This window comes from Melanerpes formicivorus, unplaced genomic scaffold (assembly GCF_026170545.1).
Source record: "Melanerpes formicivorus ecotype bairdi unplaced genomic scaffold, bMelFor1.0.p_v2 SCAF_28, whole genome shotgun sequence".
NCBI lineage: Eukaryota > Metazoa > Chordata > Aves > Piciformes > Picidae > Melanerpes > Melanerpes formicivorus.
In genome coordinates, this window is record NW_027142380.1 from 7514183 (window position 1) to 7524600 (window position 10418).

The 10418-nt window shown below is 47.4% G+C and overlaps 1 protein-coding gene across 2 annotated transcripts; it reads right to left on the reverse strand.

Moving 5' to 3' along the window:
* Nucleotides 1–613: 613 nt before the first annotated feature.
* On the reverse strand, nt 614–10213 carry PROK2 (prokineticin 2). Of its 2 annotated transcripts, XM_068154421.1 has the most exons (4): nt 10118–10213; nt 5704–5867; nt 2499–2523; nt 614–1617 (listed from the first exon to the last, which is right to left on the reverse strand). In XM_068154421.1, exons 1-4 carry the CDS (start codon nt 10211–10213, stop codon nt 1492–1494), a joined length of 411 nt encoding a protein of 136 aa, XP_068010522.1. In that variant the 3' UTR covers nt 614–1491. The 2 variants fall into 2 exon arrangements, with proteins under 2 accessions (XP_068010522.1, XP_068010523.1); XM_068154422.1 differs by lacking the exon at nt 2499–2523 and having other exon boundaries at nt 5742–5867.
* Between the last annotated feature and the right edge of the window lie 205 nt (nt 10214–10418).

Below are 10418 nucleotides of genomic sequence, written 5' to 3' on the forward strand. Positions count from 1 at the left end.
ATTTATTTTTCTAACGCCCAGGATCCCCAAGGATTTGGCAGAATAACAGAGAGGCTGTGGAGCCCACGGGAAGCTGCCTGGAAAACTCACTGGGACATTTCTCATCTCCTCTAAATAATACAGGTGTTTGGCTTCATGCAAGCATGCTAACTTCCCTCAACCCACCCCTCCATCGTCAGCAGCAGCAAAGCACTGATTGTTGAGAGCTGAATGACTTCGCTTTTCCAGTTCCAGTATATGTTTACATGTCTGAGAGCAAGAAACGTGTGGAACTCACACAAACTATTGGAATTCCAGCTCCAGGGACTGACAAGTAAATATGAAGTTGCACAGTACTTCATAGAAAACTGACCAGTCGTATGTCTGCTGGGCTAAAGTTGATCATTTGAGCCAGGTTCCAAGAAAAACATCTCATATTAGCTACACCAAGCCTCCTCCATCGTCTAAGACTGCAGCTTGGTCGAGGAGTTTGTGGCTGGTAAACTGCTGAGTTGCCCTAAAAGCAGCCAGGGGCATATAATCTTTTGCTAAGCTACCCATAAGGAACTCTACTAGCTCGGATGAAGGGAGTAGGTGATAACAGAAAACACCAAATGAAAAGAGAAAACCACAATGACAAAATAATGTTATAATATTAAAATAAATCAAATCATATACTGCCAGTATTCTGATACAGAATTTTTACACAGCAAATTTGCTACATATACAAGAAGTCAGGCAGCCTGTTACAATAAACTTCAGGGTTCCTTTGTTTTTTTTGAGATACAAACTACATCTTAGCACACAGTTTGAGATGATCAGGTAGTTTTACATCAGCTCAAGTAACAACAACTGCTTCTCATCTTTGAACAGTAAAATGACAAGACTCTTTTAATGCTTTGAATGTTGAAAGGCTTTGGTTCCACCTGCCACTTTTCCCAAAGTGTCAAAGCTACTTCTATTGGTTAAATTTTCCCCCTAGAGATGTGCCTAACTTACAAATACAGTTATATTAATATTAGGAAATAAAATATATATTTTTTATATATATATATATATATTAGGAAGTGTAATGTAAATACAGGGTGTTTTTGGCAATTGTCATATGCTTCACACTACACAATTATTCAACTCTCCGTTCGATTCAAGCATTCCAAAGTGGAAAACCATGGCCAGAGTTTTCCAACCCTGGCAATAATCTCAGATGGTTTCATTCTGGGGTGAAGATGAAGCTGTAAAGAGCAGGAGATGGCTCAGAAATCAAGCTCCTGCTCTCAGAAAGCAGCATTGCGTTAGCAGATGTCATTTTGCTCACCCCAAAATGAAAGCACCTCCCAGCAGAAGTCCCTCCTGTAAACCTTGGCCAGCACAGCACAGTATCTCATCTTCAGTTTTAATGTTGGTGAGGCAGGAAAGTATGGTGAAGGGTTTCCCCTGGCAAGTACCTTGCTCATCACAATAACAAGAAAAGGAATACATCAAGTAGCTCTTTGTGGTGCAGAACAGCTCCTGCTAAAAGAAGACATCTTTTTTTCTGAAGCCTGGTAAACATTTGAATTTGCTGGGAGAGGTCCGTAGGCAGGCCAGGCCGGGGAGGCACGGGCAGGTGTGGTGCATCCGCTGCCCGGAGAAGGGAACCTGAGGACAGAGAGCACAGGCATGAAGAGTGGGAATGCAGGGAATGCCACCCACCTTCCTCCACAGCAGGAGATCCCCACGAGGGCTGGAGAGCAGGTGACAAAGCCAACAGTGTTGTATTTCCCAGTCAAGCCACAGTTAAAAGCAAACCATAACAGTCCCTGTTGCTGTATGAATCTGCATCCATGACTCAGAGAATCACGGAATGGCTCAGGGTGGAAGGGACCTCAGAGATCATCTACTCCAGCCTCCCTGCCATGGGCAGGGATGCCTCTCAGCTAGACTTGGTTGTGCAAAGCCTCATCTAACCTGGCCTTGAATACTTCCAGGGAGGGTGCATCCACAAACTCCCTGGGCAACTTATTCCAGTCTTGCCAGCCTCGTCCTAAAGAGCTTCTTCCTAAGATCCAGCCTAAACCTACTCTCCCTCAGCTTAAAACCATTCCCTCTTGTCCTATTGCTAGACATCTTTAGGAAAAGTCCCTCTCCAGCCTTACTGTGGATTCTGTTCAGGTATTGAAAGGCAGCTATAAGGTCCCTCCAGAGTCTTCTCCAGGCTGAACAACTCCAGCTCCCTGAGTCTGTCTTCATAGCAAGGGTGCTCCAGCCCTTGGTTCCTCTTTGGGGCCCTCCTCTAGACTCACTCCAACAGTTTTATGGAGAGCACATGTTCTCCATTTACTCCTGTTTCACAAAGGAATCTCTTGTGAAACCATGCTGGCCTTCAGCATCATGTTCTGTGGTGCTTACTCTGCAGGAGTTTCTGCTTGCCCTGATTCCTACCTTGTCATATGGCACACAGCAGCCTGTAAGCCACAGGAACCACAGAATCCCGTGGTAGCTCAGGCTGGAAGGGATCTCTGGAGGTCATTTTGCCTGACCTCCCTTTGAGGGAGGATCCTTTTCCTCATGGGGCAGAGGTTTCTCACCTCAAACCACCCTTCTCCAGCCCTGCTGCATTGCAGGAAGCACACATATGGGCTGCATTAAAGAGATTTAATTGTGCCATGACATGCATGTGCACTGACACTCTTGAATAACTTCATCACAAGCTCTGTCTTTTACAGGAGCCATGTCTCTGCCAGCACATGAGCTGAGCCAAGCAGGACAGCATGGCCAGGAGCTGAGGTGCATGTGCTGAGCATCCGGTGGGATGCTGCAAGGGAAGGACAGAGGTACAAAGCCACTGCTGCCAGCTGGGCAGGCAGCCCTAATTCTCTTGTTTCCAGATCCCTAGGTCTTTGAGCTTGTGATTTTAATATTGCAAGGATGCTTTGTGTCAGTGTGCAAATTTTCTCTTTAAGAAAGCTTAAGTCCCACACATTGTCCCATGCATCATACCAAGGACCTGATGTGGACAATCATTTGAGCTGGGCCTTTTGTGATGGTTTTAAACTGCAAGAGGATTTATACTGGAAAGAAGGAAAGATTTTTTTTTATACTAAGGGTGATAAAACACTTGCACAGGTTGCTCAGGAACCATTCCAGGTCAGGTTGGACAGGGCTATGAGCAACCTGATCTAGTTGAAGATGTCCCTACTCACTGTAGGGAGATAACCTTTAAAGGTCACTCCCAACCCAAACCATTCTGTTATCCTGTGACCTGCCTAACTCAAGTGATGCCACACCACGCGCAAGCCTTGAGCAGGGGACTCACATCACCTGCAAATGCCCTGGGCCAGCGCCAGCCCCCTGCCCAGCATCAGCAGCCCCAGAGCGAGGGATGCCATGGGCTTCCCTGTGCCATCCACCCCAGCCTCTCTGAGCAGAAAGGCCACCAACCGCGGGTACCGGGGACTCCCTGTGGGAATCACACCTCTTGGGTGCCCACGCACAGCTCTGCAGAAACACCTAAAGTGTGAGCTGCTCAGGCTGGTAAGGCTGACTCAGAGGTACCTCTCAGCCCTCTGACAGCTCAAGTGATTTATTCAAAACGTTACATTTGCTGCAAGGAAACGTTCCTTTCAGTGGGACTCCCACGCTGAAAATGTGGCTTAATAACACACCCGGCTGGGGATAGGCAGCAGGTGACAGCTCTGCAGGACGGCTGCTTTGCCAGGACGTGCAGCTTCTGCCTGCGTGGGCACAGCCCACGTGCCCGGAACTGGTGCTGGTGCTGCTGGCTCAGCCGTTGCATGCCATGTGCCCAGCAGCAGGTTTTAATGAGCATGGAGAGTTTGTAGGTGAAAAGGAAACAAGGGAGCTCCCGGGAGAGATGTGGGGGTTATGTGCATGGCAGCAGCAAAGCCACCCCTGTGCTGCCAGCTCGCTCTGCTGACCTGCCACACCTCATCTGCCTGCAAACCCTGCCTCTGCCACGCCAGCTGAAATGGTTAACCACATCCAGCCAACGCCATCTAGTTGCTGAGAAGGAAATGAGAAGGTGGAATCTGGAGGTCCCCAAGGCAGTGACATAGCCATATAACAATGCATTTGATTAAAAGGGACCTTGGAAGTCCATGGTGGTGTCTGCTCTGTACATGACTTGAAGGCAAATGAAAGGTCTTGGTGCTCAGGGCCAGGGGTCTCCCAGCTACTCCCTACCAAAATATTGAGGTGAGAGGAACCACTGAGCAAACTCTCTGTCCTTAAAAACAGCCAGTTTCACATGCTGCAGTATTTTGTGTCATGAAGAGCAGTGGGGTGAGGAATCTAAATTTAAACTTCACAAAGCTTCTAAACATCAGTGACTATGGCTGTGACTCTGGGGTGGACAGGCATCTTCTGATTGCAATTATGTAGGAAATTAGATTAAAATATATTAGACAGCCTAAATTATCACTCAGTAGCAATAACCTCATAAAAATACCCCAAACCCTAGAAGACATTTTCCTTTATCCTGAGACTCTGGTTAACATAAAGAGCCCTTACAAGAAAAACCTGCTACATTACACAGTAAGAATGAAAATCTGGTCCCCATTATCACAGCAGAAGATTTAAAAGTTTAAGTGTAATAGAACAGAGCCCTGAACTTCCTAAAACTGAGAAAAGAAAGCATAGATGCTGAGCTGAGAAGCCAGAGATTGGATGAGGCAGTTACAGAGGCAACTAACTATCTGCACATTCATGATCTAAATGTGTTGCCTTGATTTTTTCACAGGTGGTGACTTTCGGGCCATACTCTTCCCTAAGGATGGCTCTGAGGAACATCAAGTTCTGAGGCTCCTTGCCAATACCCCTTTTCATAGTACATATAATATGTAATTATGTAGATCTAAATAAATGTATTTGTTAATATCATTATGTTAATAATACCATTTATCATATAATAATGTGTTCATGTATGTGTGTGTGGACATACATATACACACATATGTATTTTAAATGTATGTGTAGAATGGGAGCAAAGAGAGCAAAGAGAGCAAAGTGAGTTTTCTCAAGTACAAGGGTATGCCAACACCTTCTCAAAGGCTTTTGAAGGCACCAATGGCCTTCATCCTCTGAATTACAATGAGGTATTACAGAATCACAGAACAGTAGGGGTTGGAAGGGGCAGCTGGGGATCATCTAGTCCAGTCCCCCTGCTAATAAAGAAGGGTCACCCAGAGCATGTTAAACTGGATCATGTCCAGGTAGGTTTTGAATCTCTTCAGAGAAAAAGACTTCACAGCCCCTCTGGACAGCCGGATCCAGTGCTTCAACACCCTCAAAGTGTTTGATTGCTGTTTTATGTCAGGGACCATGCTGCAGTGATGCACCAGCTGACTCAATACTGGCTGGTGACATTTTTATGCTTGTGATGGGATCTTGACCAGTTCCACTGAGGCTGGTGCCATTTGCTGTGCTCCTGCACACACCAGTAGGCACAGGCAGGGCTGGCTTGGGAACTACTGAAGCTTTTGGGAGCATGATATGAAGCAAAGCAACAACAACAAAATAATGAGAAAACAATCTGGGAAGCATGTAGTGCTTTCATCCTCTGATTCCCTTCAGCATAATTCTGACAGCAATGCATTTCCTCAGGCGGGAACCTTCAGGACTGTTTCCCTACAGATGAAAACAGCTGGGTATTGTATCACGGGGGATGTTTCCCCACCCTGGCACCACCTATAGTGATGTAATGTGATGTACAGCACAGAATATTGCCATTTCTTTCTGCCACAGCCCCCTGGTGACCAACTCACTCGGTGACTCAAAGGATGGCAGTCCTCTCCCAGGTTTCCCATGGGCGTGCACATTCGTAGGCTGCGGATCCAGAGGCTAATGGCACAGCACATCCCTCCTCCGCACTGCTGGTCTCGGTCACAGGCCTGCAATTCAACAGAGCAGCAAGCAAATAACATCAATCATAAATATATTCCAGAAACAAAACAAATGAGGTGCTTGAGAGCTGCCTCTCACACCACCACAAGTTAACATGGTTCATTAGGGCCCAATAACAAGATTTAAGGCTGATTCCCAAGAATCTGAATACAGACCCTGGCATGTTTCAGGGATGAGCTCAGGATGTTTGAAGCCACAACCATGTAGAATCATAGAATTGTTAGGGTTGGAAGGGACCTCAGGGATCATCTAGTTCCAATACCCCTGCCATGGGCAGGGACACCTCACACTATGTCAGGGTGCCTAGAGCCACATCCAGACTGGCCTTAAAAACCTGAGGGATGAAGTTTCTACCACCTCCCTGGGAAACCTCTTCCAGTGTCTCACCACCCTCATGGTGAAGAATTTCTTCCTAACATCCAACCTGAATCTACCCATTTCTGTTCTTGTCCCATTCCCCCTAGGACCAGGGGGAATGTACAGAGAAGCTGAGGGACAAATACAGGACTACCAGTGATTCATTCCTTCTAGTTTCTTATGATACCTTGTGGTTGAGTGCCTTTACAAATGCAAGACTGCAGGAGAGGTTCATTAGAGAAGTCCAAGCAGAAGTAGCTAAAATAGAAGCTTAATTATGGATTTTGTGGCTGTTGCCTAGAACTTCATATAACTAAAAAGAGGTCTTACATGTGTAATAGAAGAAAAAAAAAGCTTGGCATAAAGGTCCACATCCAAGAAAATGCTACTGTGGCAGTGTTTTCCCTGCAAGGGATTGGAAATATTTCAGGCACTTACCCAATACAGCTGAGATAAGCACAAACCAAAATGCAAACTCTTGGGTATGTTTTAAAAACCAGAAACCACAAAGAGCAGTTCACAAGTTAGGGTTTGGAAACAGGTTAATGCAAACCTTTTGCCTCTTTTTTAAATGCAAAGCTTATCAGACTTTGTATTATATTAATCTAATGCAAACCCCAGTCTCCTAATGAGAAATACCCTTAGTTAAAGGTTCTTATTACACCCCAAGGGTATGCTTATTTAACTCACTATTCTCCTAGAGTCTGAGAGCAGGAGTGATAGACCAAAGGCACTGGTCAGCAGTACATAAACAGGCAGCTTGTAAAAACGTACAGAAAAGATGAGAATGGCTCAAGGGAAGACCAAGCATCACAACATTCACTTGAGGAAAACAGCTTACAGATATTACCCTGGGGTTTACATCATAAACGCCATTAGGCTGCGCTCTGCTGGGTAAATATTACAAGAGTTCAACCAGCAGAAGCCAGACCAAAATCAGGCAGAGATTAGGGAAAAGCTGATGGGTTAGGGTCAAGCTGTTAATTAGTGTGAACAACCCCAACCACCAGCCCTCCTCCTGAACACACTTATAACAAAGGCAGCAGCTCTGTGCTACAGGTGAGCCCAAACACACGGAATATTTAGTTACAGGATTCACTACAGCCTGCCAGGTAAATAAGGTTTCTTCCTAACCTCCCTCATCCAGAAGAAAAAAAACAAAAAAGAAAAAAAGAAATGTGCTCTAATGGTCTCATTTTCCCCTGATCATCAAAAAATCCCAAACCCTTCACATTCTGTGATTTTGACTTCCTTCAGCATGTTGTCATCCACCTGGAGTCAGGAGACTCTGCAATTCCTCACCAGTCCCTTTCTTCCCCTGAGATCTTTATCCACCTCCATGGAACTGGTCCTGGAGGGAAGGACCACTCAGCTACAAAACAGATCTGAACCAGCACCATAACAAGGGGACACAGTCTCAAGCTGTGCCAGGGGAGGTTTAGACTCAAGGTGAGGAGAAAGTTCTTCACCGAGCAAGTCACTTGTCATTGGAACGGGTTGCCCAGGGAGGTGGTGGAGTCATCGACCCTGGAGGCATTCAAGAGGAGATTGGATGTGGCACTTGGTGCCATGGTCTAGTCATGGGGTCTGTGTTGATAGGTTGGACTTGATGATCCTCGAGGTCCTTTCCAACCCAAGTGATACTGTGATACTGTGATACACCCTAGCAAGCAAGGGTGTCTAAAATGTGGTGCTGAACAATTTCTTTCTACACCACACACACACACAAATGTATACATCCTGCAGAATTCTTGAGGCACCCTTTCCAAAAATGTATGACAAGTTTTGAAAATATTCCACACAAATGCTCCTGCCCACACCTTAACTGCAAGGTGTAATTCACATTGCTACTCCTAATCTTTACAGGACACAACATGAAGGACATTCCTCTTCAGCACCCCAGGAAGAAATTTTTTTATAGTGAGGGTGGTGAGACACTGGCACAGGTTGCCCAGAGGGGTGGTAGCTGCCCCATCCCTGGAACCATTCCAGCTAAGGTTGGACGGGGCTCTGGGCAAATCAATCCTGTTGAAGATGCTCCTGCTGAGTACAGGGAGGTTGGACTTGATGACCCTTCCAACACAAACCATTTTGTGATGTTATGAAAAGAAACAGCTCAAGGAAAAAGTTCCATCTCCAAGGACAACTGATCAGCACATAACCACCACTGAAGGGAGGAAGGTTTGAATAAGGTCCTTAAATTGCTAGGAAACAGCACCTTTGGGGCTCAGAGGATGAGGAGGGGAATAGCTATGTCAGCTCTCATCTGAGCTTTGCCTATTCATCAGAAGCCAGAAATGCATCAAAGTGATTTAAGCAAAAATTAAGCAATAATTAATAAATTAACATTTTCTAGTTGTAATCTATTTTTACTCTTTGAATCTTTACCCTTGATCTATTATTCACTGCTTCACAATTATTTAATGGATTAATTATGCTTGAAAGGTGTAGCCACGACTCTTAAGCCACAAGACTTCTCTAACCTGGTATTCCATTGCTGGAAATATTTCTACTTTCAAAGAACTTGAAATTCTTAAATATTAAAAAAAAAAAATAATAATCCTTCACTTTCTCTGCTCTGAAAATTAATCAGTCCTGGGGAACCAATCTGACATCCAGAGAAATGCCTACAAGCTGTTTCATGGACTTCAGGGAAGTCCAGACAGGGAGCCTGGACAGGCAGCAGAGTAATCAGCTGCTGCATATCCAACTTCTGATGGTTACAAAAGACATGTCAGCTCTCGAAGGAATGCAAGCAGTGGCTTATTAATCCAAAGCAAACACTGAAAAAAAAAATCATTTTACTTAAGAATGATGCAACAGTTTGAGTTAAATAACGTCTATAGGGAAACAAAACAATATTTTCACAACCAAAGTAAATCTCAAGCCTGAAAACAACAGCAGAGGACTCCGTCTGCAATGGGTGGCTATTGAGGGGAGAAAGCAGCACAGTCATACTCAAGGAAAAGCAAGCAGCATTTTATGATGATTGCAATACTGGTGGCCTGTACATGGCAGGACTGGAGCAGCTGGAAGGATTCAGGGTGCACAGAACCAGGCATTCCTGGGGCAAGTCTGGAGGCAGCTTAACACTGGGGCAGTTGGGGGCTACATGGAAGGACGCACAGGTGACAGCTTCTAGCCCTGAGAAGTAGCTGAACTCTCTGCACACTCACAGAACAGCCTGGAGCCATCCCCGTGCTGAGTTAGGGCACCCTTCATCCCGAAAGGGATAGATCTCACACCGTGGCATCCCTTACCCTAAATGGACAGAGACTATGGCATCCCTCACCCCAGAGACCTGCAACTCCTGCTTGGTGTCACTACTGCAGAGACACCCTGCATATCCTGGCATGGTTCATCCTAGAGAGACCCCCAAGCTCTGGGGTCAGTTAATCCAGAAACAACCCAGTTCTGCTCGTCCCTCACCCCAGAAAGACCCCCATGTCCTGGTGACACTTATCCTAGACAGTCCTCCAAGCTCCGCCATCTCTCATCCCCTGCCACAGCCCTTCCTTCCCTGCCCTGCTTATCGTTTATCCCAGAGAGACTCTCAGCTCCAGGGACCCCTCATTCTACACGATCCTTCTCTCTCTTGGTATCACTTATCCCGGACAGACCCCCGAGTCCTGGCATTGCCCACCCCAGAGAGAACCCCAGCTCCAAGCATCCGCCCTGGCAGAAACCTTCTCCTACTCCCTGGCTTCCCTTCTCCCTTCACGTCCCGCTCTCACTCACCGAAGACACCCAGCCAAAGCCTGTCCCCGCTCCCCCCGCGGCAGATCCTCCCCTCCTTCCCCCCGCCCGGCTCCAGCCCGCCCGCGGCTGCCGGTGTCGGTCCCGTCGGTGCCGTCGGACGGTGCCGTACGGCGGCGCTCACCCCGGTGATGACGGCTCCGTGCCCCGCGGCCAGCAGCAGTAGCAGCACCAGCAGCAGCAACACCGGCGGCGGCGGAGCTACGCGCAAGCTCCGCATGGTGCCGTCCCGCGGCCCTGGCGCTCCCCGCGGGCGCAGCGCGGCGTAGCGGAGCGGGGCGCGGCGGCCGCCCCAGCCGTTATAAAGCCGGGGGCTGCCGGCGGCGGCGGCGTGAGTCACCCCCCGCCCTGCCAGCGCCGCGGCCGCGGAGCGCCGCCCGCACCCCACTGCGCCCAGGTGCGGGACCAGCGCTGCTGCTGCGGGG

Coding starts and splice junctions, on each gene's coding strand:
- PROK2 (XM_068154421.1), bottom strand. CDS start 10,213: ATGCGGAGCTTGCGCGTAGCTCCGCCGCCGCCGGTGTTGCTGCTGCTG. Junction 2,524..5,703: donor GGCTGTGGCAGAAAGAAATG/GCAATATTCTGT, acceptor CTGCCCCATGAG/GAAAAGGATCCTCCCTCAAA. Junction 1,618..2,498: donor GGATCCTCCCTCAAAGGGAG/GTCAGGCAAAAT, acceptor CTCTGTCCTCAG/GTTCCCTTCTCCGGGCAGCG.